Here is a 27,587-nt window from a genome sequence, read left to right on the forward strand (position 1 = left end):
TTACTTGTGAAAAGTAAAACTTTTTAAAAACCCATTATGGGTACTTCTGGAAAAACTTCATTTATGACTTATATGAAGACTGGTTTAAAAACTGGGGAAGAAACATGAAATGGCAAAAGGTCAAGCCTATTTGTAGCATCCGGCCAGCGCTCTCCAGATTAGCTTTGGTTCAAACCTATGGGGGTCCCTCTGTGATGCATGAGTCTGTTGTGTCTGTGTCTGTCTCAAGCACACCCAGATATTGGTGTCTGGTAGGAGAAAAGACTTGCATTCTTTGGAAAGGACTGCAATACTTATCTTGTTGCTCTGTTGTGAGATGTCCTCTAGAGGTGGTGCTAAGGGAAAACCACTGTGCTGTCAAGCCACTAAGGAACATGAGAGCTGGTGATGAGGTGCAAAACATTAGAGAAACACACTCAGAAATGCCATTAGCCAGTAACTAGACTCTAGCAGCCATTGTTACAGAGCTGATGTTGGCTTGGAGCTACCAAAGGAAGTAGCCTCTAAAAGTTATTAAGAACCATCAGAAAGCCCTCTTGTTGGGACCCATGTCCATTATTCAGAGTAAACAATAATTGGAGCCATTATCACTGACAGCCACCGCTAGGAAACCACAGATGATACAGGAGAGACTTTCCAGCCCTCTTCCCATCCCCTTCCCTAAATCAAAGATGCAAATCCTCTTATCTGTTGGGAATTCAAGGTAAAGATAACAAATGTCGGCCTTTCAATGTACTCTACGACTAAGAGTAATGAAGAATTTTCTGACAGTAAATCTGGTGCAGTTGGGAGACTCAGAAATCTCTTATTGCAGGCTTTGCTGGAAAGAAAGACCCTGGATTGTAGCTCAACCTTCAGACTTTCAATAATTATAATAACATTTATAGACCCTATACTGAGTGCCATCTACTGTTCTAAGTATTTTGTATGTGTTCACTCACTTAATCTAATAACTATGAGGTATAAACCACTATTATAATCAGTTTACTGATGAGGAAAAATTAAGTACACAAAAGTTAATTAACTTGCCCAAGGTCACCAATTTATAAATGGTGAACACAGACAGGCTAACTCCAGAACTATGCTCTTATTCACTTCTTTCACTATATGGTAGGCAGAAAAAAATGGCCTCCCAAAGATTGCCACATCCTAATTCCTAGAACCTGTGAATATGTTACATTACAAGGCAAAAGGGACTTTGCAGTTGAGATTAAATTATGGAATTTGAGATGAGGAAGTTATCCTGGATCCAGGTAGGCCTAATCTAATCACATAGGTCCTTAAAAACAGAGAATCTTTCTTGACTGTGGTCAGAGGGAGATGTGAATGTAGGAGAATAGTCAGAGAGATGCACAGTTGCTGGCTTTGAAGATGGAAAAAAGGGACCACGAGCCTAGGAATGTGGGCTTTTCCTAAAAGCTTTTCCGAAAAGGCAAGGAAACATTCTCCCCTAGAGATTCCAGGAAATAATGCAGCCCTGCCAACACCTTTGTTGTAGCCCAGTGAGACCTGAGTTGAATGTCTAACCTACAGAACTGTCAGATAATAAATCTGTGGTGTTTTAAGCCACTAAGTTTGTGGTAACTTATTATAGCAGCAGCAAAAAACCTAATATACACTACTCATTGAAAAACAGTTACTGAGGTATTTTCCTTATTTGGGCAAAATGGATTCGCTATATCACTTTAGGTATACAGATTATTTCACTAGTTTGAATGTATTGCATGATAGTTTGTCTCACATTTAGCACTCCGCAAATGTTACAAGAAATTTAGATCTTGCCCGAAGAGTTATAAAATTGGTCATATGCCATGATTTGGATCTTTGATACATACAAGATGGCTTACTGATGCTTGGAAGTTAGAAGATGGCTTTTTACCAATCAGTGGGAAGTTATTGTTCTAATTTTCAGAATACAAATAGTCGGATGATTCCTCACCAAAGTCTGTCATCAGTGTCAAAGTGTTCTTTGAAGTCTCAAAAGAAAATGAATTTGTTGAAAGGGTGACACACTGCTACAATGAACTTTTTGAAAACAGTGTCAAAGTTTTCATATTTCTCATCAATATTCATCATAACAGAGACCACAAAAATGGGTTCAGAGTTATTTGGTCTCTTTCATATGACAGTGTTTATATGTCAATACATAAATACAGTGAAAAATCAGGGCACTGGCCTTTTCAGGCAGTCTTTGGGGAAACATTCCACTTCCAAAAATAATGAATGCTACAGACCATTATCAAACATAACACTCATTGCTATCTGTTTTGACTAATGTGGCAATATGCTGGCTGATAGGCTATATATATATAGAGAGAGAAAGAGACAGAGAGAAAGAGAAACTATGCCAATGGGCAGTAGCAATTTCTTAGTTGGTAAAATTTATTGATTGAAAAGAAATATTAACACTTAAGAAAACAGCAATAAATGCTTAGGAAGACTCAGGCCACCATAAGAGAAAGCTTCAAAGCAAGTCTCCAGAACAGTGGTTGAACCCTGCAAAGCTTTGTGATGATTGAAATTAAACCTGCTAGAGACATGACTTTGGTATTCTTTCAGCAGTCAGCTTGTGGAGTGTTGCTAGTTCCTCTCAGCATTGCAATATGATGGCCACAATTCAGTTCCTATGGTCTGGATTCATACAAAGATTATTAAAACTGTTCCTGTACAATAAGCTGAAGAAAGGCAATCAAAATTAACTAGGTAGCACAGACTTTGACTGCTGGGATAAAATAATAGTCAAAACAACTTCGCCTTCATCATCCAGAGATGCAGTGTCATTCTGCCTGTTGTACAGAGACCGCAACAGCAAAAGAGGGGGACCACCAGGGGAACTGAGTACTCATACAATCTCCTGGATGGATGGAGTATGAGAGTTATGTGCCCAGTATGAAAAGGACTGTGAGGATTATATGTGTTTTCACAACCAGTGCCATTCACTGGTCTGGTGGATTAGTTATTGTGCCTTATTTAACTGTCCCTTTCAAACAACCAGTTTTCTTTTTCCTTCTGAACTGACCATTTGTACAAGTGAACTGACCAAAGTAACTAGCTGTTTGAACATCACACCAAATTGTGACACCATTAACCTAAAAGGTTTTTTAAGTTTTTATTACTATTTTCTTAATGCTATTAGTACCTAATCATTGTAGAAAAATTAGAAAACCCAGAGAAGCAAAAAGAAAGAAAAAAATATACATATATATGATGTCTCATTACCCAGTACAACCACTGCTAATGTTTAGGAGTATATTCTTCTAGATATTTTCCCACACAAATATACATTTAAACATGTTTCAGCAAAAATAGCATTATGCCACACATAATGTTTTATAACTTGCTTGTTTCTCTAAGCACTAGTGTCCTTCTATAGCTGTCATCTAGGACTTCATTTTTAATGACCACATATCGTTCTATTGTATAGATTTACCATAATTTATTTATTTAATCAATCCCCTGTTATTAGACATTTACATGTGATTTGTAATTTTTATTATTACAGATAATACCGTGATGAACATATTAGTAAATACATGTTGCATATTTATCCAGTTATTTCCCGAACATAAGTTCTAGAAGTCGAATTACTGGTTAAAGTTATGCAGTTTTCTAATATTCTAACACCTACTGTAGTTTCATCTTTGAATGGGAAAGATAACAGGTTAAAATCAGAAAGATAAAAATCATTCAAAATCCTTAAATTAATGTTTCATAAAGATCTAAAATGCTAAATTAAAACACATAGAAATATTTTAATTAGGGTCTGTTTGTTAAACCATTTACAAAGACATACACACACAAAGTTATGGGTTTAAGTGAGAGTTATTAAGTTTACAGATCAGTAAATGAGATAATTTTCTAAATAACAGGCAAAGCCATTAAAATATTATCTTCTATTAATACTCAAGAATTAAAAACAATAAGAGCTGTATTGATATATAATTCACATACCATAAAATTCACCCTTTCAAAGTGTACAGTTAGGTGGTTTTTAGTATATTCACAGAGTTGTGCAACCGTCACCACTATCTAATTCCAGAACCCTTTTATTACCTTAAAAAGAAATCTGTACACATTAACAGTCACTCCCCTTGCTTCCCAGCCCCTAGCAAACACTAATCTGCTTTCCATTTTTATGCATTTGCCTCTTCTTGACATTTCATATAAATGGAATCATACAATATGTGGTTTTTTGTGACTAGCTTCTTTCATTTAGCATAATGTTTTCAAGGTTCATCAATGTTGTCAGTACTTCATTCTTTTCTATTGCCAAATAATATTCCACTGAATAGATATACACATTTTGTTTATCCACTCATCAGTTCATTCTTAGTATATTAATCAAAATCTTGTCACCATCATGTTTAAAGTACTTCAGTAGCTCCCCAAACTGATAAAGATGTCCATTAAAGACCCATCTTGATCTGGTCCCTACCTACTTTTGGGGATTGATATGATTTTCTCCCATGTTCCCAACCACATCCACTCGAACCCTTCCACAACCACTGCAGTCATAATAGAACTACTTGCAGCTTCCTGAATGTAACAGGCACTCTCACTTTTGTATGTGCTATCCCTTCCGTGTAGAATATCTTTCCTTATCTGTGTGGATACCTTTTACTTGTCCTTTATGATTCCATGCCAGATATCTCCTCTTCTTAGAAGCTCCAACACATTAAGGTTAAGCTGGATGCAACATTTTAAATAATCTATTATATTGATTACCTCTATCATAACACTTCTCACACTGTCTCATAGTCGGTTTTCTTGACTTTTCTTCTACTATATAGTGAGCTCACTGAAGACAAAAAATATATTCTGTATATCTCTATAACACCAGCCTCAAGGCCTAGCATATGGTAGACATTCAGTAAGTGTTTGCTTTGTGTACATGATCAGTAAAATTAATTTGACATTTTTATAAACTAAATCAATTTAGGAATTTTGTAACTATATAGATGCAAACTTTATACGTTGGAATTTTCTTATGTTTAACTTGTTCATTTTACTTTACAATTCTCAGTAGCATATAAAGTAATACTCATTAAAATAAACCAGTCTTGTGTGTAATTCTAGTAAGGTTTTTAAAGTGTATGTTGAATTTACAACCTATCAGATAGGAGACATTTTCAATGAGGAATAACTTAAGACAACTTCAGAAGTTATACAAAATTTACACAAAAGATGGTTTAGAACCATATATCAAATTATTTAAGAAAGAAATCAAGACTATGCCATGAAATTAATTTATAAATCATAAGTGCACTTTAAAAACAATATGAGCGTTTTTGTGCAAGTAAAAATGTTGCTTTTCTTAAACTTGATTTAGAGGGTGGTGCCTTGCTTAAAATACTATAATAATAGTTTAACCTCACATGTGTAAACTGTTTTTAATCTGTTTTCACTGTTTTCTATGTGAATGAAAAAGTTTTTAAGTAGATCTAGTTCTTGAAAATAGAATCCTAACCTCTGTTACTTCTGACTTATAGGGTATCTTTGTTACTAGGGTTCAGCCTGATGGACCAGCATCCAACCTGCTGCAGCCTGGTGATAAGATCCTTCAGGTAAGACATAAAAAGCAATGCTTTCTAAGGCCAACACTGAAACAGATATGCACCCAAGTTTTTAAGCTGAATGACTTGAATTAAGTGATTGAACATAAGTTCTTCTTACATTTCTTATTTGTCTTTATTGTTTTGGGGTTGAGAGGCAGGTCAGAAACCATTTCAGACCTATAGAATCCTATATCCCCATTACCTGGCACATGGCAGGTGTTCTGAATATTTTTGTTTAAATGAATGGTGTTATTTTGGGAATGAAAGAAGAATTGATACATACAGGAATCTGTGCATAAGTATCAAGTGTAAGTAAGAATAATGAAGTACCCAAATAGGGTATCTATGTGACTTTAGATGAGGGAGAAGAGACTGTCCATGTTTAATTTCTCAACAGTAAGCTTATTACTGTTTGAATAATGCAAAACACCTGGTTATATCTCTCTACTCTCCCTGCTGAGATGTTTGAACAAAAGTTTAGCTGTATACAAGGTGACTTTTTTAAATGTATTGTGTGATGGAAAAAGACATTTCCCTAACTTAAGGCTCTGCATATCAAAAAAGGATCCCTCCAGTAAACAGTTAAGTACATGCTTGGTATAACCTCATCCATTTTGCTTTCTTTGTCCTTCTCTCTTAATTCACTTCCACTTAATAATTTCCTACATCACAGCACAAGGCTCTTAAGTATCATCAATTTATTTAAGATTCAATATTTTGAGTTATGACCCCAGAAATTTTCCACTGTGTAACTGCATGGAACTATCTGACATTGCAGAGATTCGATCATTTGGAGAAATTATAAAATAGTTCAACATAATAAATTGAAGATTTAGGGACACTGAGAACACAGGTGCCTTCTGGTCAGATTGGCTATGCAGATAGTTACCAGAATGCAAGGGCCCCACTCAACTCAGCTCTGAGGAGATCTTCTACCTTCTATTTATTGAACTCTCTCAAAGATCCCAGAAATGTAGAAACCCTATATAGATAAATTGTCTTAGCATTTTATTCTCACACATATTTTAAACTAACTAGCAAGATCATGAAAACTCAAGTTTTCAAAAATGATAATTATCTGAAAAGACTGTGGGTTGCTCCAACCTTTGGCAATGTCACAGGAGAAATACCACCCAAAAGGTCCAAGTCAATTCCATGCAAGCAGAAGACCAAACCAGCAGCTGGTCTTTTGAGTTAAAACATTGAAACAAAAAAAAGACACATAAAATCTAAATATTTTCTTTACCACTTTATTATTGAAGTTCTATATTTTTTAATTGCCTAGCTAGCCCTTTGATCTTAAGCATTTTATATCATGTCTAGAGAACTCACATTCATTATATGTAAAATGAGTTTATACTACAGCTAAGGTCCCCCAGCTCAAAAATTCAACTGTTCAATAATTTTATCAATTTCCACGGAAAACGGCTGAGAATAAACTGACAACGTAACTCCCTAACACTTGGCACATGCTGCTGTTTAGGAAAGGAAATGGCTAGTTTTTTTCCCTACTGAATTTCAAAGAAATTATTTTGAATCTCAGAGTCTGTAAAAAATGAAGCCAGTTCATCTGAGATCTCTGATCTATTAGAATGCGAAGCTGGGTAGAGAAGCCTTCCATAGCTTGAAACAAGTTTGGGGACTTTGCCTTCATCCATGACAGAGGGAGCAAAAGAAAGACTTTTCCTTCCAAATTCAGAAATATTTAAATGGGTATAAAAATGTTATATAGATAGAGAGCTACAGATACAGATATAGATATAGACATCCTGCAAAAGGAAATGAGAATTAAGGTAATATCTAGTTGCAGGGTTAGAATACACTTCTGGCTGTGAAATTCTAAAAGGGTTATATGTGGGAAAATGAGGGTTTAGTATTTCTAGTCCCTGAGATGTATACAGAAACAGCAAAGTGCACAGAGAAATGAATTCCCAATGCAAGAAGTAGGAAGGAATTATAAGCCAAATCAGTTAAAAGTCACAAAAACTGCAGAAGAGCTGCACCTGGGTTTTCTCTTCTCTCCACATATGACTATCAAGGATGTGACATTTTATTTTTGCTATAGAAGTTATTTGTATCTAGTACAATAAAATCAAAGTCCATTTTCAGTAAAAGAAAAATGCCCATAGACCTTAATCAGACAAATTGCTGTATTTACAGTTTCATTCATACTAGTTAAAAAGCACAAGTGGCCAATTATATTTTCTGAAGGAAATAAAAATGGCTAATTCTAAACTGAAATCATTGCCAACATCAGATGCTAAGAGAGCAAATTATATTTTTGTCTCTTTATAATACTGTGGCTCTTAGTTTAAAGAACACTGGAAAAAATGAGTTTATAACATTGAGTTATCTGTTACTTACAAGATCATTAGAATATATCCTCACTGGAGCAAATTTATTTACAAATCTTTATGAAAGCATACAACCTGGAAAATCAAGGTAAAAGGAAAAAACAAAAACAATGAATGAGCTCCCCTTTTAAGTGATGGCAGTTACTGGGTTTGATCCAACCCAATAGCAAGTAGCAAAAGAGATATAAAATAGCAAGAGATATACCTTTCCCAAATTTCCCCCAAACCCAGAATTTGTTACATAAGAGCTATCTCTTTTTTTTTTTTTCTGTAAATCTTTTTACCCACTATTCTCTTCTTATTCTGCTATGGTATTATGAGCATGTTATTTGAGTTACATGAAGATGTGTGTATTAAGAGATGATATTAATTAAAACATATTCACATGATTATTCTGTCATTTTACTATTCCTTTTCCTAGAATAGATACTGTAATTCATGTGCATATTCAAATGACTTGCTGTGCTTAGGAAGTCATTTTGGTTTAAGACAGTGTGGCATGAGGAAAGAGCACTGTGCTAGGGCAACTGACTCCTCAAAGCCTTACCTTCTGTAAAGTCAAATTACAGAAGAGTGAGAGAGAACCAGGGAAAGCACATGGAGCATAAAAAATGTTATTCAATTGAGCCGTGTGAATTTGCCGATATCTGACCATTTTTGAAGTGGCAGTTTTGTTGATTTAACATCATAGTTTCTTTTTTCTAATGTTCTTTGCAGTTAAAAAATTCAGTCTAATTCATTATACATTTTACAATTTAAAGTATATTTAAATATAGAATATCTATTAATTATAGTTACTCTGTTGAAAAGATGAATAGACTGGAAAAAAAGATTATATTGTACTTGATAGTTAACATGACTCACAGTTGTAGCCTACAGCTCACTTGTAAGTATATTGTATTCTAGTTTATCATGGTAGTCAATCCCTATCCTCTTCATTTACCTGCCCCCACGCCTTCCCAAGACAAGAGCCTAACTTTGACAGAAGAGAAATTATATTATTCATAATTAGTTTATGACATCCAGTTCTACTCTGCAATAATTTTAAGAGTTTGGAATTTGTAATCCAAAGTATATTCCTGGTCTATGGCTATATCTCGAAGATACCAAAATAGAATAATCAAAGAGATGATAATTCGAACAAACCTGATATGTCGCGCTTTTTTAAAAATAAATTTATTTATTTTATTTATTTATTTTTGGCTGAGTTGGGTCTGTTGCTGGGCACGGACTTTTCTCTAGTTGCGGTGAACGGGGGCTACTCTTCGTTGTGGCGCGCGGGCTTCTCATTGCGGTGGCTTTTCTTGTTGCAGAGCACGGGCTCCAGGCGCGTGGGCTTCAGTAGTTGTGACTCGCGGGCTCTAGAGTGCAGACTCAGTAGTTGTGGTGCACCGGCTTAGCTGCTCCGTGGCATGTGGGATCTTCCCAGACCAGGACTCGAACCCGTGTCCCCTGCATTGGCAGGTGGATTCTTAACCACTGCGCCACCAGGGAAGACTGCTTTTTTTTTTTTTTTTAGTCTTGAAACACCTTGGTCCTCCAATTCATAGAGACAAGTCGAGAAATCACTCTCAACAAATATGTCTGTCTAGTTTCAGTTAGTTGTTGGTAGGTTGTTTGGGTCAGAGCATGCTACCAAGACAGTTTACTCTTGATGGAGCAGGAATTACTCCAGGCTTAACAGAGAGGAGAAAAAGAGGATGAGTAGGAGGAAGAATACCCATGGGCTAGACTGGCATCTGTCTTCAGGAGCAGAGGTGAGAGCCTTATGCCAGAACGGGTGAGTGTGGAGTACAGTGAGAGGGGAGAGGGACCCCAGGTGTGAAGAAAGAAAACCCTAAGATTTTAAAGTTTCTCACTGAGTTAGAGAATTCAATATAGATATGGCTTGGAGTGGGGACGGAGGTGAGGAGGAGATAGTGAGTTACAAGCTGTCCAGGTCCAGAATGGGAAGAAAAAGTTTAACTTCTCAGAAGTCTAAACAAAGTAAATGTCAGTGGATGGCTGGGTCAGTTGTATACTGATACACGGCGCTATATCTGTATACAATTACTAAATCAAACCTTCCTTATCTGAATGGAAGTTTTGTACCTCTTTTAATGACAAGTACGTGTGGTTAGCTGCTAACGGTATTATCTTACTTAGCTAAAGTTTATTTATTCAACAATCTTAAACAAACAAAGTGCTACTGAGAAGCCATAATAAGTGTCACAAATTCCATGCACTAAATCTCATGGCTTTTACTCATAAGAGAGACTTTATTTCATACATGTAGTCTTTTACCTAGTTTTTCAGACCACTGAGGGGAAAGCCTCTGGATCCAGGCACATTGCCAGAAGCAAGAAGTCATAGCTGACAGTTTCACTGTCCAGGAAGAGAGAGAAACATCTTTTAAAAGAAAGAAAAGAAATTCAAAAAGTACAACAGAGTCATTCAGTATAGAATAGTGTTTCCTAATGGAATATTTTAAAATATCTTTTTTAAAAAGAGTTCCTTACTCAAAGTTCAGAGCCACCTCAGATTCAATCCTTTGTTTCAGAATTTCACAACGTTGTAAGCATATCAAGAACCTGAAAAATCGTACAAAATGATATATCCCAACATATTTAACCGTGCAGCCCTCTTGACCAACAACATCAATTAGCCACTTCCACAGAACAAACTTGGGGGAATATCTCTAGTAGAAGCAACTAGCTGGGTCCACGGCTTCATTCTAGCGAGTGTTCTTGTTCATAATTATTATCATGAGTCACTAAGAATGGGTTAGAGTACGTTTATTTCTCTGAATTCTTTAAAATTTCTCCCCAAAAAAGACTACAAAAAGTAAAGAGGAGAAATTTTTGTTATGGTTAAAATGAAGTGTGGGGCCCTTAAAGAAATAAAGTATTTGGAAATTTCACTAAAGCATTTCCCAACAAGGCTAAATAAGTTAACACTTTTCTATTGTTGATCTTATTTGCTGGTTGAAAATCAAAAACATCGGAGAGGTTTGGGGAAAGGTGGGAGGGGGGTAGGGGGGTGGGTTCAGCATCATGTAACTCTTAGTGTTCAGAGAAATTATTGCTTATAATGATAAAATACACATGCAAATATTTTTGAATAGCATTTGGTTAGAAGATAACCAAAAATAATTTTTTAAACGTGTATGATTTTATATGCCAGTTTCACTGCATACCTTTATCCATTTGGTTTGTTCGTAGTGTATAAAGTTCAGCACAGATAACTAATTAGAGATGGAGTAAATACTTTTTGCAAATCAAAAAAATAATATTTAGGTACTAAGTGAAACATGAAAAACAATAAAGACAAATTAAGTTCATTAAGCTGGCTCTAACTTCCATAATTTGGCTGAAATAAAAATAACATCAATTAAGCACCCATCTTGTGTCATTTAGAACACACAACAACCCTGCAAGGTATCTGTTGTTGACAGAGGTTAAATAGTTCATTTGAGCTTCTTCCATTATACAACACTGATTCTCCTGGAGCAAATTTTACTGATTGCATCACATTTTCCATTTCCTGATTTGGCAAATATGCATTAAATGCCCACAATGTACAAAGTGTTATGCCAAGCCGCGTGAACACTGCAACAAGGAAATAGAACTAAGGTTCTACCTTTACACACCTAGCCCAGGAAGTAGACATGCCCAAAATTACACAGAGCAGAAAATGGAGGAAGAGAGACAGGAAAAAGCTGACTTCAAACACGCAACAAAATCAACTCCCAGTCTGTTTTCTCTTAACAGCAAGTTCTCCACCAAAACAGAGACCAACCTGGCTACAAAGAGTTCCCTGAAAGTGAGAGGCTGATTTTGCAGTTCCTTTTGTGGTAAAGTACAGAAATAAAGTGCAGCTTGTTGGGGAACTGCTTGCAAACCAAGATAGGGAAGTCATTTTTTAGAGATGCTCATTCCACATGGTCGTTTAGAAGAAAACAGGCATTATAAAGTCAAAGCAGATAAATAAGTAAATATCCTCAGGATTACTATTTATTACCAGTTCCATGCCTGACTTTCTATACAAATAATGGACAAAGTCTTCAGTTGAGTCTCTTCTATTTTGCCATGTCTTTTTTTGAGCCTGAATTCATGAAACATTCAAGCTGCAGTACAGGTGTGCACTTAAGACAGAAGAGAAATTCTTATTTATGTTTTATTCCATGAATATTTCTTTAACATCTTTATTGGAATATAATTGCTTTACAATAGTGTGCTAGTTTCTGCTTTATAACAAAGTGAATCAGTTATACATATACATATGTCCCCATATCTCCTCCCTCTTGCGTCTCCCTACCTCCCACCCTCCCTATCCCACCCCTCTAGGTGGTCACAAAGCACCGAGCTGATCTCCCTGTGCTATGCGGCTGCTTCCCACTAGCTATCTATTTTATGTTTGGTTGTGTATATATATCCATGCCACTCTCTCACTTTGTCCCAGCTTACCCTTCCCCCTCGCCATATCATCAAGTCCATTCTCTAGTAGGTCTGTGTCTTTATTCCCGTCTTGCCCCTAGGTTCTTCATGACCATTTTTTTTTTCTTTTCCTTTTTTTTTTTAGATTCCATATATATGTGTTAGTATACGGTATTTGTTTTTCTCTTTCTGACTTACTTCACTCCGTATGACAGACTCTAGGTCCATCCACCTCACTACAAATAACTCAATTTCATTTCTTTTTATGGCTGAGTAATAGTCCATTGTATATATGTGCCACATCTTCTTTATCCATTCATCTGTCGATGGACACTTAGGTTGTTTCCATGTCCTGGCTATTGTGAATAGAGCTGCAATGAACATTTTGGTACATGACTCTTTTTGAACTATGGTTTTCTCAGGGTATATGCCCAGTAGTGGGATTGCTGGGTCATATGGTACTTCTATTTTTAGTTTTCTAAGGAACCTCCATACTGTTCTCCATAGTGGCTGTATCAATTTACATTCCCACCAACAGTGCAAGAGGGTTCCCTTTTCTCTACACCCTCTCCAGCATTTATTGTTTGTAGATTTTTTGATGATGGCCATTCTGACCAGTGTGAGATGATATCTCATTGTAGCTTTGATTTGCATTTCTCTAATGATTAATGATGTTGAGCATTCTTTCATGTGTTTGTTGGCAATCTGCATATCTTCTTTGGAGAAATGTCTATTTAGGTCTTCTGCCCATTTTTGGATTGGGTTGTTTGTTTTTTTGATATTGAGCTGCATGAGCTGCTTGTAAATCTTGGAGATTAATCCTTTGTCAGTTGCTTCATTTGCAAATATTTTCTCCCATTCTGAGGGTTGTCTTTTGGTCTTGTTTATGGTTTCCTTTGCTGTGCAAAAGCTTTTAAGTTTCATTAGGTCCCATTTGTTTATTTTTGTTTTTATTTCCATTTCTCTAGGAGGTGGGTCAAAAAGGATCTTGCTGGTCATAGAGTGTTCTGCCTATGTTTTCCTCTAAGAGTTTGATAGTGTCTGGCCTTACATTTAGGTCTTTAATCCATTTGCAGTTTATTTTTTTGTACGGTGTTAGGAAGTGTTCTAATTTCATTCTTTTACATGTAGCTGTCCAGTTTTCCCAGCACCACTTATTGAAGAGGCTATCTTTTCTCCACTGTATATTCTTGCCTCCTTTATCAAAGACAAGGTGACCATATGTGTGTGGGTTTATCTCTGGGCTTTCTATCCTGTTCCATTGATCTATATTTCTGTTTTTGTGCCAGTACCATACTGTCTTGATTACTGTAGCTTTGTAGTATAGTCTGAAGTCAGGAAGCTTGATTCCTCCAGCTCCATTTTTCTTTCTCAAGATTGCTTTGGCTATTCGGGGTCTTTTGTGTTTCCATACAAATTGTGAAATATTTTTTTTCTAGTTCTGTGAGAAATGCCATTGGTAGTTTGATAGGGATTGCATTGAATCTGTAGATTGCTTTGGGTAGAAGAATAATTTTCACAATGTTGATTCTTCCAATCCAAGAACATGGTATATCTCTCCATCTATTTGTATCGTCTTTAATTTCTTTCATCAGTGTCTTATAATTTTCTTCATACAGGTCTTTTGTCTCCTTAGGTAGGTTTATTCCTAGATATTTTATTCTTTTTGTTGCAATGGTAAATGGGAGTGTTTTCTTAATTTCACTTTCAGATTTTTCATTATTAGTGTATAGGAATGAAAGAGATTTCTGTGCATTAATTTTGTATCCTGCTACTTTACCAAATTCATTGATTAACTCTAGTAGTTTTCTGGTAGCATCTTTAGGATTCTCTATGTATAGTATCATGTCATCTGCAAACAGCGACAGCTTTACTTCTTCTCTTCCGATTTGGATTCCTTTTATTTCTTTTTCTTCTCTGATTGCTGTGGCTAAAACTTTCAAAACTATGTTGAATAAGAGTGGTGAGAGTGGGCAACCTTGTCTTGTTCCTGATCTTAGTGGAAATGGTTTCAGTTTTTCACCATTGAGGATGATGTTGGCTGTGGTTTTGTCATATATGGCCTTTGTTATGTTGAGGTAAGTTCCCTCCATGCCTACTTTCTGGAGAGTTTTTATCATAAATGGGTGTTGAATTTTTTGAAAGCTTTCTCTGCATCTATTGAGATGATCATATGGTTTTTCTCCTTGAATTTGTTAATATGGTGTATCACATTGATTGATTTGCATATATTGAAGAATCCTTGCATTCCTGGGATAAACCCCACTTGATCATGGTGTATGATCCTTTTAATGTGCTGTTGGATTCTGTTTGCTAGTATTTTGTTGAGGATTTTTACAGCTATGTTCATCAGTGATACTGGACTGTAGTTTTCTTTCTTTGTGACATCTTTGTCTGGTTTTGGTATCAGGGTGATGGTGGCCTCATAGAATGAGTTTGGGAGTGTTCCTCCCTCTGCTATATTTTGGAAGAGTTTGAGAAGGATAGGTGTTAGGTCTTCTCTAACTGTTTGATAGAATTCGCCTGTGAAGCCATCTGGTCCTAGGTTTTTGTTTGTTGGAATATTTTCAATCACAGTTTCAATTTCAATGCTTGTGATTGGTCTGTTTATATTTTCTATTTCTCCCTGGTTCAGTCTCGGAAGGTTGTGCATTTCTAAGAATTTGTCCGTTTCTTCCAGGTTGTCCATTTTATTGGCATATAGTTGCTTGTAGTAATCTCTCATGATCCTTTGTATTTCTGCAGTGTCAGTTGTTACTTCTCCTTTTTCATTTCTAATTCTATTACCATGAATATCTTTTAATACTACAGTAAAAGCCACTTGGGACTTCAAACTTCCTCACATTTAAAAAGTGCAGTGTAAATTTTTCATTGGAACTCTCTAAGAATTTAAGGTCTGTAGGTCAGATTTTTTGATAGGAAAATTTTTCAAATGACTTGGCATACAGTTATTGGAGTACTGCTTATACAGTGTACTCAGCCCTAAATATATCATAATATTTAATGAGACTACTCTATCAGATTAAAATTCTGCAATGGGAAATTCCAGGTGGTTAATGTGAAACATAATTATAATTACCTAAGATTCCCACTGTTTGGTCTCATAATGTCTGGCTGTCAGGATTAGAAAACATGAAGGCTTGCCCAATAACTCTAATATGGTTGCTCTATATTTTCATTTTCCCTCATCCCAAGAGCTATAGGCATTCAAAGGATACATATTAATGTACTAATGTATATCTAACATACAAGATACATGTATACTGGCCCTTTAAATGTTTGTCCCTTGAGGGTTAGTTTAAATCAATTTAAAATCATACACCAAGTCTCTAATCCCATTTCTCTTTCGGATTCTTAAAAGAATCATGCTGTCCTTCTTATTGGATAATCCCACCAATTTTGTGGCCAAGCCTTCTCAGAAACTAGTTTTTAAATTTAGAGCTTTGAATAATCAGAATACAACAGAATTCCTGGGAGAATTACAACATCCTCTGGAGAATTTCTGTGATATAAACATCCATAATTTATCCACTTAACAAAACATTTAGCAGAAGGAAATCAAAGATAAATTCAGGAAGGAATAAGAGGATGAAATCCAGAAACCGACTACGTTTTACAGTAAATTGATGAGCTATAATCGCAAAGGTCTACTTTTTGTTAGAATTGCAAATGTTATTTTCATTAACCTTCCATCTTGTCATGTCTAAATCATGCAAAGGGGCAATTAAAAAACCTTTTTTGGCACAGATGTCAAGTGGAATTAAAACAAGGAAGGATACCTTCTGGAAAAAGCATAAAAACTATTGTAAAATGATCCTTTATACTTCAAATCAGCTAAAGCCAGAAATCCATTAATTATATATTCTTGAAGCATAAAATTTTTAGAATATCTTTTCTTTCATAGATTGTTTTCTTATTAACTTCATTTTGACTTAGGCCATTCACTTAAGTTGCAGTTTCCTCAAAATTGCACACATTTTATTATAATCCATGATAGTCTGTGTGTTTATATAAAACATATATGTAGCTAAATGTGGCAACATATTTTAAAACTTTATTAATATAACATTTGTTCTTCAAATCATCTTTTGTATTTATATTATACACATATTCAAAATGTCAAATGCATTAATGTAGATTATACACATTTACGTTTCAAAGCATCATCAGATTTATACTCTGCAATTAATATTACATAGTATCCTCCTTTATTTCCTAAGCTCTTCTATTCACACACATGAAACAACCACGAAACCTTTCTAGTTGAAATATTGTGATTTTTCTGAACTTCATGTTAATTGGAAAAGCCCTGCTCACATGTAGTAACATAATTGTCTGAGTCCCTGTCTGAACCACCTAAGATGTAAGCCAGATAGCCATATTCATTTGAACAAATACTATATAAATTCTCTTGGCTCTTCTGTCCTAAGAATATAAAAGAAAGTTCTCTAGAACTGAGATTCTATCTTCTCCTTCTATTCAAACCCCTCTGTCATTACCTCCCCTGGTATCAGACCTGCCATAATGTTCCATATCAAGAAATAGGGCAATTAATCTTAACAAGTGAATTCATTTAATGAACCTAAAACACTTGTTTCAACCTCACAACACCAATGAAACGAATTGTGTCAAGATACAGAGAGTTGTGACATAAATACCCATCTAGCCACTAGCTGTGTGAGCTTGGATATTTCGTGTAACTCTCTGATCCTCACATTTTCATCTTTAAAAAAAAGTTAAGGTTAACTAAACAGTTCCTTCCTCTGACATTTCGTCCTTCTACTCTTATGGCTTAATGAAAATTGTATTTCTTAAATTCAAGAAAGTAATAGTGAAGTAATAGTAATAGTAGTAGCTAACATTTATTGATCGTTTACAGTGTGCCAGGCCTTGTCCTAAGCAGTTAACATATATTAACTCATTTAATCTTTAATAAACTTTCTAAAATAATTTGCTTTCTGATCTTTCAGAATCCTTTCGGTAATTTGAAGCCATTCCCAGGCAGTCCCTAGTTGTGGTCTTTTAAATAAGCTTCTTGAGATTCACCAAAATTCTGGCTTAGAGCCAAAACATTTCTGGGGACTAGAATTACAGGTAGAGTCCTAATGTTTATTTGACACAGTGGTCTAATTTATCAACCTGCTTATTTCCTTCTGGGAAATCAACTCTTTGTGTTTCCAACTATATAACTATCATTTGTACTTACAAAGCATGAAAACTAAAAGCCAATGCTTTAAAGCAATATGAAAAGCTAATTTATACAAGGAGTCTCCCTAGCCTTGAATCAGAACCTGGACTGTGGGTCTGAACATCTTGAAGCCTTGTTTCTTGGAAACAGACCCAGATTCCAGGACAGAATTAATCAAGCTATGCTTTTTCTCTGCTCTTTCCTCTGTGCCTCAGAAAACTAGGGTTAATTGAAGCCACTAGGAAATACCTGGTCCTCTTGGATTTCCTGCTACCTTTATGAGCCCTCTACCTTGATCGCCTTCAGGATGACCCTTTCCAGCTCTCCTCCTGCCAGTTTTCCTGTTCCCTCCCCTCAATGCATTGGTATCCTCGTTCTTTAGTTCAGCCATCAGGCTGGCGGCTGCTTTCTGCCATCCTCTAGCAGGAAGGATTGGGCCCCGTTTCACCTTTCCCTCCCTCACTTCAGACAAATTTACCTAGATGCCCAGGTCAACGGCAAACACTGTCTTTAAGTTCTATTCTACACATCCAAAGCCATGGCTCCATCCTGCTCCCCTAGTTAGATTTCCCTTCTTTCACAATGCTCCCTTTTAAACTTATTCTCTGATAATTCTCTCAGCATTCCATGTGGTAAGTACCAGAGTGCGGTAAAACCTAACTTCTGTTTCTAATGCTGCCACCCTGACCTCCTTCCTGAACTCCAGTCTCTTATTTCTAAATATATGTGCAACATTTTCCTTGCATGTGTCGTCAGTACCACAAACTCCGTTGTCTTCCCAACTAAGCCTGCTGTTCCTCCAAGGTTTCCATTTTCTGTTAATGGCATCACAGTTTGATTCTTGTTTGTTTTTATACCCTTGTCCAATCAGATGCCAAATCTATTGATTCTACCCTAAAAGTTTTCTCCTTTTTAATTTATTTCCTCTCAAGTCTCATTGCCCTAGCAGATAGTCTGACTTAGTCTTTCTACTTTTGAGATAGTTCACATGTAACTACAACAACACAATTAAGCCAGAGTTAAAACTATAAGAATGAGAGATTTAGCATTTTGGTAGATCCAAATTTAGGACTAAATGTTATTTTTACCAGTACTCGAATAAGTTAAATTAAACCTGTTAGGAATCTGAATGAGAATTACAGCTTTGCAAACACTGTAAAGAAAAAAATTATGGTAGGAGGTGATATAGCAACAATTTTAAAGGGAAAATGTTGATTATTTTATCATGATCAATGAAATATCAGTTCAAATCACTAGAAACAATTGTAGTGTTATGATGTCAGTGAAGTATTGAGAGAAATAATAAGAATATTATGGTATCAGATGACTCAGCCCTAGCTTAGCTGTGTGACCTTAGTCGTGTTGCTTGGCCTCTCTGAGGTGTAGCTCTTTCATTTATAAAATAACAAGATGAATCTAGGTCACATAGAAATTAATTCATTTCTGGATGGGATTGAGAACCACTGGTATAAATAATGAATACATTTGCATTCAACAATGAGGGAAATAAAAATTATCTTTTTAATATAAAAATGTGTAAATTAAGAACTTTTCAGTGGATCAAAATAAGATTTAACTATACTATATGGTTTGCATGAGTGAAACATTTGACCATGTTGATGGGTTTATATCAGTGATTATGCAACAAAAAGGCAGTGGTCCTATGAACACTTCCGAACCATCTCAACTAAGTTCCTGCAAACAAATCAGAACAACAACAAAATAACTATCGTATTTCAAATGTATCTGTCTGTTACTGACCAGTATGCCTCTATGATTAGCACAGTGACCAGGACTATACTAGGACAATCCTAAGTAAGATATACTAGATACTTGATAAATATTTGTTGAATTAATAAATTGAGTTGAAGCTGGGTGAAATTAGTTGTTTCCATAATTGCAATTCTGCTGTGAATTTTAAAAACACATGGCTTTTGGTTGCTCAATACTCCCTTGAATTTTATTGTTAGAAACAATGATAATGCAATAAACAAGTATCTTACATTGATTGCCCTGTTTTATTTGTGTGTTTACAGGCAAATGGACATAGTTTTGTACATATGGAACATGAAAAAGCTGTATTACTACTGAAGAGTTTCCAGAACACAGTAGACCTAGTTATTCAACGTGAGCTTACTGTCTAAATATTTTTTATAAATAGTGAAGATACGTCTAGCCAGACCTAATGTTCAAAAATAAATTTATACATAGAGACAAATTTTGCCAATTGCTGGACCAATGGCAAACATTAGTGCCAAATGTATAATACTATATGTTAGCACTGGTCATCCTTAAAAATGTTAACTATATAAATATGATGTTCATGTGGTTATGTATTATTTTAACTGTCAGCCTCTGGCTGTGCATTGGTGCAGTTTTGGTTTTGGTTTTTTTTTTTTTTTCAATCAAATAAGTTTCTTCTTGAAGTGGACTTCATATAATTTCGGAGCACGGAAGCACACACAAGCTCTTTACGAATTCTGCTCTCCATCAGAAACACTGCCTCAAAGTTGTATATGCCTTTATATAGAAAATACAAATATAAAGAATTGTAATTCCCATAAAATATTTCTAGCACAAGGTACATGTTGGCATATATACAAAAAGAATATAGAGAAAAAACAATATTTTCATAAACTAAACATCTCGGATTGAGAAAGAAAATATATCTTAAAATAAGACTTTACTATATTGAATCTTTTTCAATAAAAATTACAAGATAATGCCTTATGAAAGCAACTGTACATATGGTATAAAGTGTTTATATTTGGTTCCATATTCATTTGCTAAATTCTCATAACACAGAGTGAAATATTTCATAAATTAGCCATTTATCTCTGGGACCTGAATAAAAATAGGACAAACTAATTTGTTCAATGCCTTTAGCTAATTACAAAACATGCAGAGTTAAGAAACAGACTAAAGGTCATTGTAGATAAATCTTTTTCACCCCAAATGTAAGCAGTGAATGATGGGTGGCAGGAAAGGTGTTGCTTTATTTCTTTCAAGTTTATGTTGATTATAAACTGTAGCCCCTGTGATTTCTTTACTTGTAAATGTGGAATTTATTTGTGTGTTGCTTTATCCAATTTGCTACTTTTAAATCATTTAAAATGAGTTTTGGGTATTGATAAAATTTATCATTAAGAAAGACTATTGTTAGAAAGTTATGGTGGGTGATAAAAAACTTTGGTAATTAAATATGAAACTTCAAATATAACTTCTCAGAGCCATGGTCTACCTGTATTATTAATTTCTGTGCCTGCTTTTGAGGGCAGAAATAGAGAACATACCTTTTTTCCCCCAAAGTTTCAAAGTATATACAATTCTAAATTGTCTCACTGAAAACAAAGATTAGCATAATTAGTATAGAATTAGTTATATTTACATTGGAAATGTTTCCCTCTATAAATGATCAAAATTCATTTTATAATCCTTTAAAAATATTTCTTTTATATATTAGTCATTAATTTGATGAAAATATTAATTTGAAATTCCAGAATAATTTCCCAGAGTTGGTTATATGCATTCTCTCTCATATTTTCACATAGCTCTCTTTTTTAAAATATATATAATGGACTTACTTTACATGCTAGTGTTCCAAGTATTTTGTTAGGATTTTCACAATAGTGTCACATATGGATGTCACCAAAGCTCTGAGGGTAATATTTGTAAGTTAACTGTTTTATGGGGACATTGAAAATATTGTATTTTTGTAGGGTCTATTAAAATGAGTGTCACTTATTAGAAGTACAGTGGTATTTTTTTGGCAATAGAATTTGTCACTTGAAGGCAAATGATACTTCACTTTATAGATGATGCACTAATTTTGATGTTGCTTTATGTCAGAGTGACATTATACTATGATTTTGTAGGCTTTGACATTTAGCAAATGATTAAATGATTGGCCTCTTTAATATGCTTCCCAGAAGTAACTTTTAAATGCATTTTAATATATTGACAGTTTCTGATGAGAAATGTCTTTCAGAGCCTAATTTTTTCTTTGTCAAAACCTCACACCAAACCACCATATCCAGCCACTGTTATAGGATGATCATCATTCATCAAGATAGAGGCCCTCACTGGCCTCCCAAGATCACTTAAAGGAAAAACAAACCCATGGGTGTAGTTCAGTGGCAATGAAGCACCTCCAATCATCCCATCAGTTTTGTTTAATCTTTTATGGGAGAGGTGGAAGAAGAGCCAGATAAAGGACCTCCCAAGTCTTTTTTCTCATGTCAGGTTTCCACATCAAACCCAGGGCTTCAGGAGATGCTTCTGAGGCCAAGCTGAGAGGATCATAATCCTAGTAAACACCTCTACCACTCCTGATGTGACAACATTGTCTTGGGCCATGCTTTAATCCTTCCTGTTCTCAGGAAATGAGGAGAAGAGAAAAGGGATCCCTGACCAACTGGAAAAGAAATCTGATGTGCCCAAGCACCTCATTGTCAATTGTACTGCCATGTTGCATACTGAAAAAAGGCAGGTAATATTGAAAAGAGGTATTTTTTTTTAGGTGGACTGAAAAAATTCACTGATCACTTACAGGGGAAAAAAGTCTAATTGATTCCATGGGTGACCAAAACCAATAATACACTGATTTCTGAGTATTGTCTTTTTTGGATAATTGGCTTTACTCTCTGAAATTAGAATCTGGTTTATGTTAACAAAAACAAACAAACAAAAGTTAAGGGTGTGCCTTTAAAAAGAAGAAAAACCAACAACCACAAAAAAGGAGTGGAATTCATGATGACTCCAATAGACGCACCTTGGTCTTTGATTTTTATTGGAATCTTTCTGCTGAGGAAGCTGTCCTGTACCTAACAGAGGGGAATGAGAAAACTCAGAGGTGGAAAGAGTAAGCACTAAAAATTATTAGTAGAATTGCTGCAGATTTTGCAAGCCAAATAGGCATTAGTGGACAGTTTTTAAAACTATTTACATGGCTTATCTTACATTGTCACAAAAGCTCTATTATGATAATTTCAGCCTGCCAGACAACACAAGCTACCTAAACAAACATAACAATTTCAAAATATAAGGGTACTTTTGACAAGGAATATTGAAAGTCAATATAATATACAAATATGTATATCATGCTAATTTATTGTTCATTGAAATCTATAAAATATATGTGTTCCAGTTAATAAGAATTGTAATTACATAGATGTCAAACAGCCCTGGTTGTTTTGGGACCTTATGTTGGATTGTGTTTTCGGGATGGAAAGCAGTTTTAAAGAGAGGGTGACAAATGAGCATTAATTAGTTCTTAATCTTAAAGATGATTACACATATATCACTAATATAATTACTTTTTAAAAGCAGGACTGAAATACCTTTTACTGGGAGAGCTAAAGAGAGGGAATATTCAAAGGAAGGAAGGCTTTGAAGAAATTAGTTTTACATATTCAAATATTAGGTGAAAAGTATCTGAATTTGTCAAAATAATTGATGAAGGAAGCCAGAAAAACATTTTACTTTTAATCATAAAATTGATTTAATATCTCCACCACAATTTAAAGCTTTGGAAAATATAGTGTGTTTGCCAACTTGTCTTTCCATTGGCTTTTAATGCCGTCCTCAGTAAATTTCTGCCCCTCACTGGCACACAGATCAAGAAGGTGTATTCTGACGAATACCCTCTTATCAAAGGGCAATACAACATAACCAGATAAAAAGCCGCGTTGGCATAAGACCACCACTCTAAATCTTTGGTAAATTCAATCATACAACATATTCGACTGATTCCTGATATACTGACTAAACAGCAGGTCTATTGAAACACTGGGTCAGTAAAAAGTTATGCAAATAATGAAATCTAACAAGTTAAGAAGATGAGTCCTTCATGTAGTATCAAGAAAAGTAGGGCTGAGTGTCTAGTAAAGTTCCTCTCACAGAAATGCTAAATCATTCTGAGGCTTAATAAAATGTTCACACACTGGGTTGGTGCTGTGCCCTCTCTTATGGTTGTAGTTACCTGATCATCTGGGAATTGGGGGGAAATCTTCAGATTCAAGATCACTTGCATGAACTTTTTTCCTTAGCAATACACCTTCCATTAAGAAAAGCATCCTGACTTGGCCCAGAGTATTTCCCCATCGCTCAGCAAAACCATTCCCCAAGTATACATTATAGCAAGAAAATAGAATGTGGGCTGTGGAAAAATAAATGTGCACCAAAGAAAGCATATAGGGCAATATTATAGGAGATCCTGTGTATCAGCTCTCCTATGCAATCTTTCAGCTTCATTTGAACTAAACTATTCAGAGAATATTTTTTTGAAACACCCCACTGTATAAAACTAAGGCAGATACAATCAAATTTTCTAGTTATATTCTGAACGTTCTTGGGGGGCATTTTTGTTCCTAGTATGCAAAACTGACCTCTCTTCCTCACTGCTGTTGCTGCTGTACATCCACTCCTTCAACTCCCCGTGATGTTCCAAAGGCAGTAAATGGCTGCTTCTATCCTGCTGACACAAGAATAAGAGGCCCCCTTAGAGTTCTGTTTGGAGACCCCTGAGTATCAGCTGATGGTTCCAGCTCCCAGTTTGGGAGGAACTTTCTTGGGTGATCAAGGAACTTGGAATAGTAGCATTAACAAAGCCTCAAAGGTGAAAGCACTTATCATGTGTCTGACAACATCAAACAAAGCTTGTATGCAAGGGTGAAGGTGGCAATGCCTTAATAGAACTGTTTCCACTTCTGTTTTTAAAATGTTGAACTTTACCGTATTGAGGACTCTCTCTGAGGTTCCCAGCTGATTGTTATGGGGACAGGTTGCAATCGTCTTCACCTTTGACACTGTCTGCAAGAGAATGGTTTGGAAACACTATCCTGTGAGGGTATAAATTGTACAACTTTTACTTTGGAGAATTTGGAGATTTCTGATAAATGGAGGGGAAAAGTCCACTCTAAGTTTTGATTTAAAAGAGTAAATGAAAACCTAGGAATATTGAAGCCTTTGGGCTTTTAACTATGTGATTATCATAATCTTCCCTGAGAGCAGTTCTGTGGGAAGTAAAGAGAGGAAAACAGAGAAGGAAAATAATTCACTGGCTCCAACTTTATAAGCATTACTTTATCTGGTAGTGTTTCCCCTGTTGGATTTTGCTGTGTAACAGTCAGCTCATGCTTTGTAACAACCCGTTGAGCACTGAACAAGATAAGAAGTGGACCTGGATGTAAGGCAGGCACAGATGAGAAGGGTATCTCTGCAGCCACACAAATATCTCCCCAAATTAACCTGGGCTGCAAAACTCACTTTTTTTGCCTAATTTTGTTTTTGTTAATAGCAGCACCTCAGAGTGGAAGATTGTGAAATTCAAGCAGTGTTTATGTAGAAAGCACTGAAATCCTGTGACTCTTGAGGTTGTAGGCCTCACCCTTTTTTTGGGAGGGGGCAGTGGGGAGCTTTTAAAATGTTTCAGTCTTTAAGCTAGCATAATTTTCAATGTGTGTAGGAAAGGGTGTTGGGAAAAAAAGTTAAATGAATCACCCAACCTTTCTCTACTTTTGAAAATACAAATATTTTTTCTTAAAACTATCACTGTTGCACAATTGTATTATTTGTGCCAGTTTTTTTCCTGCTTTAAAATAGCATGATGAGTAAGCAGCCCACAGATAGTCAAGTATTTCTATACCTAGAGTAAAATATCTTAGTACAGAGACTTATTTTCATCACCAATCTCCACAATTCCTCCATAGGAGAACAGTTACTGTAGCTGAATCTCAGATGCCTAAGTTATGTCATTCATAAATTCAAAACATTTGGGGAGATTTTATTGAAGAATATAACAAAAACATTAAATGAAATGTTAATAAATATTCGTTGAGCATCTACTACATACCAGGCGCTGCAAGGGCTGTAACATGGTCTCCTCTGCACAGAATCTCACAATCAAGTGGAAAGATGAGAGAACTTCCAGATCAAAGACAGTGCAAGGCCATGTGGTGAGTCCCTTTGTCCCTGCCCTCAGCCCATGTATTGCAAAAGGAAGCAGCATCTTTATCTAGTCAAATCTCTTTTGGGTTTGAGCATGGTTTCTCCATTTGGAGCTACAGATAGGTCTCCCCACTGGGTCCTATGGCCTTTGGGAGGCCATATGAATGTTTTCCAAGACTTAGGACGATATTTGACAGGCTAGAAGTGGCAAGAGTGGATGCCTTACTGGACAAGATAAATAGCAGCTATAATCCTTCAAATCTGCGAAAGAGAATTTTGCCAATTTGTTCGCTCCAAAGAAGAGAGAGGCTATTAGAAAAAATGATGTCCCTCAACCTGGCTCAGCACTGTGTCTATATGCCTCTGACATGATGGAGGAAAGAGATAGAAGTCAGTATTTTAAAAGGCTTGGCATGTTTGATTGAAGAGATTCTTCTATGTTGAATGTCCCCAAAGAGTCCCTCCTATGACCACTGCCTCTTATAGACTGTCAGGAAGCATGTGAGTCCATAGGGTCCGATATTAGAGTGACCCCCTCAGAAATGCAATGAGTTGAATATTCATTCAGCTGGCTGCACTTCATGTTTATTTACTTCAGTTTCTTCAGTGTGGTGAAGAGTATTTTCACTGTGTGCTGTTCAGCCCAGCCCATGAAAATACTGTTTGCATGAGGTAGGATCACACATATTCACATATCATAGACATTTATTCTTCCAAGGAAAGTTTGATTATCTGAATCTAGGAATTGCTTGTTTTTCTTCACCCAATCTATACATACTCAGTGTTTTAGACACCTAAAAATCCTTACCATTCACTGAGTACTTTCTAATCTCAACCTTTGCCCATAATGGTCCCTCTGCTGGAATGTCTTCCTCTCCCCATTCTCTTTCTACATTATCAAAATTATATGCAGCCTTCAGGGTCCAGATCAAACATTACCACCATGAAACTTTCCATAATCTTAATTGGAAGAAATTTCTCTCCCTCATATTAATACCATCATATTATTTTTTGTATGTTTTACAGTACTTACCACATTCTATCAACGGTCATAGAGGTTTGATATATATTTGTTCTTTCCTCTCTTATCACCTGTATGCTCCTTGAGAGGATCAGACAATACTTAAAAGAGGCATTCTAGACAGAACAGCTTTGAGAGGGCACATCTGGTTTTCTTTAGTATGTACCCTTAGTGCCTGTCATAGTGTCAGAAGCATAGTAGATGCTCAATAAATATTTGTACAATGATTAAGTGGATGATAGGCCTGGCACATAAACACATTTAATAAATACTGAATTAACAGGAAGCTGATGTTCAATTTACATAATAAACTTAAACCATGAAACTTTCATTTTCTCAGTTCATTCCTAATTTTTCTTTCTTCAATTCTCCCTTTTAACCCAATCCTCCTCTCCTCCTCTCCTCCTCAGCATTTCTTCTAAGACCTTTTAGGTTATTGTGCTGTGTTTCAACAGTTGTATTTAATTTCCCTTTTATGTGTTCTAAGGACCTTAACACTGTCCAAAAAGTTTAAGAAATGGCTTTTGTTCACTGAATTGTAGTACATCATATCTATCCTTTTGATTTGTTTGGGTCTTCTTTTCTTCGAAGGAGTCATGCAGATTGATGCCAGAAATCTCTCAGAGAAATGAGCGCATAAGGTTGAACTTTTAGTGCCATGGTCTTGGTCTTACAGGCACCTTTTAGAGATAACTAAGCCCAGTTCCCTCATTTTACCAGAGGCCCGAGGCCTGGAGAGGTGAAGCAACGCTGTGAACTAAGGAGACAAAGTACATCGTTAGATCTGGTTTTAGGTCCATACTTAAGGTTCTTCCACCTGAACACTGTGACTTGGTAGATTACTTTGCCAAGGCTATCTTTAAAATTTGGAGATGTGGGCAATAGTAAAGGAAGTTGTGATAGGGATGGGGCTAGGGAAAGGTAGTTGGGAAGAGGGAATCCTCAATCCTATTTTAGCTCTAAAATTTAATGAAACCACTGCCTCATGCTGCCTGTTCTAGAATAAGAAAAGTCTGTCCACAGGCCTTTGGCCATAGTTCAGCATAACAATACTTTCACACTGCATTTTGGATCATTTCATGGACAGATTACACCATATTCATCCTT

The 27,587-nt window shown here is 35.8% G+C and overlaps 1 protein-coding gene across 1 annotated transcript in view; it reads left to right on the forward strand.

Moving 5' to 3' along the window:
- The window catches only part of LRRC7 (leucine rich repeat containing 7), a 508,378-nt gene extending 487,637 nt beyond the window's left edge, over window positions 1-20,741 (forward strand). Inside the window, exons 25-26 of the mRNA XM_057529769.1 lie at window positions 5,490-5,564; window positions 19,549-20,741. Of these exons, the coding sequence (XP_057385752.1) occupies window positions 5,490-5,564; window positions 19,549-19,656 (183 nt within the window). The 3' untranslated portion in view covers window positions 19,657-20,741. The remainder of the gene's footprint in view (window positions 1-5,489; window positions 5,565-19,548) is intronic.
- Window positions 20,742-27,587: the final 6,846 nt, after the last annotated feature.

This window comes from Balaenoptera acutorostrata, chromosome 1 (genome assembly GCF_949987535.1).
Source record: "Balaenoptera acutorostrata chromosome 1, mBalAcu1.1, whole genome shotgun sequence".
Lineage (NCBI taxonomy): Eukaryota > Metazoa > Chordata > Mammalia > Artiodactyla > Balaenopteridae > Balaenoptera > Balaenoptera acutorostrata.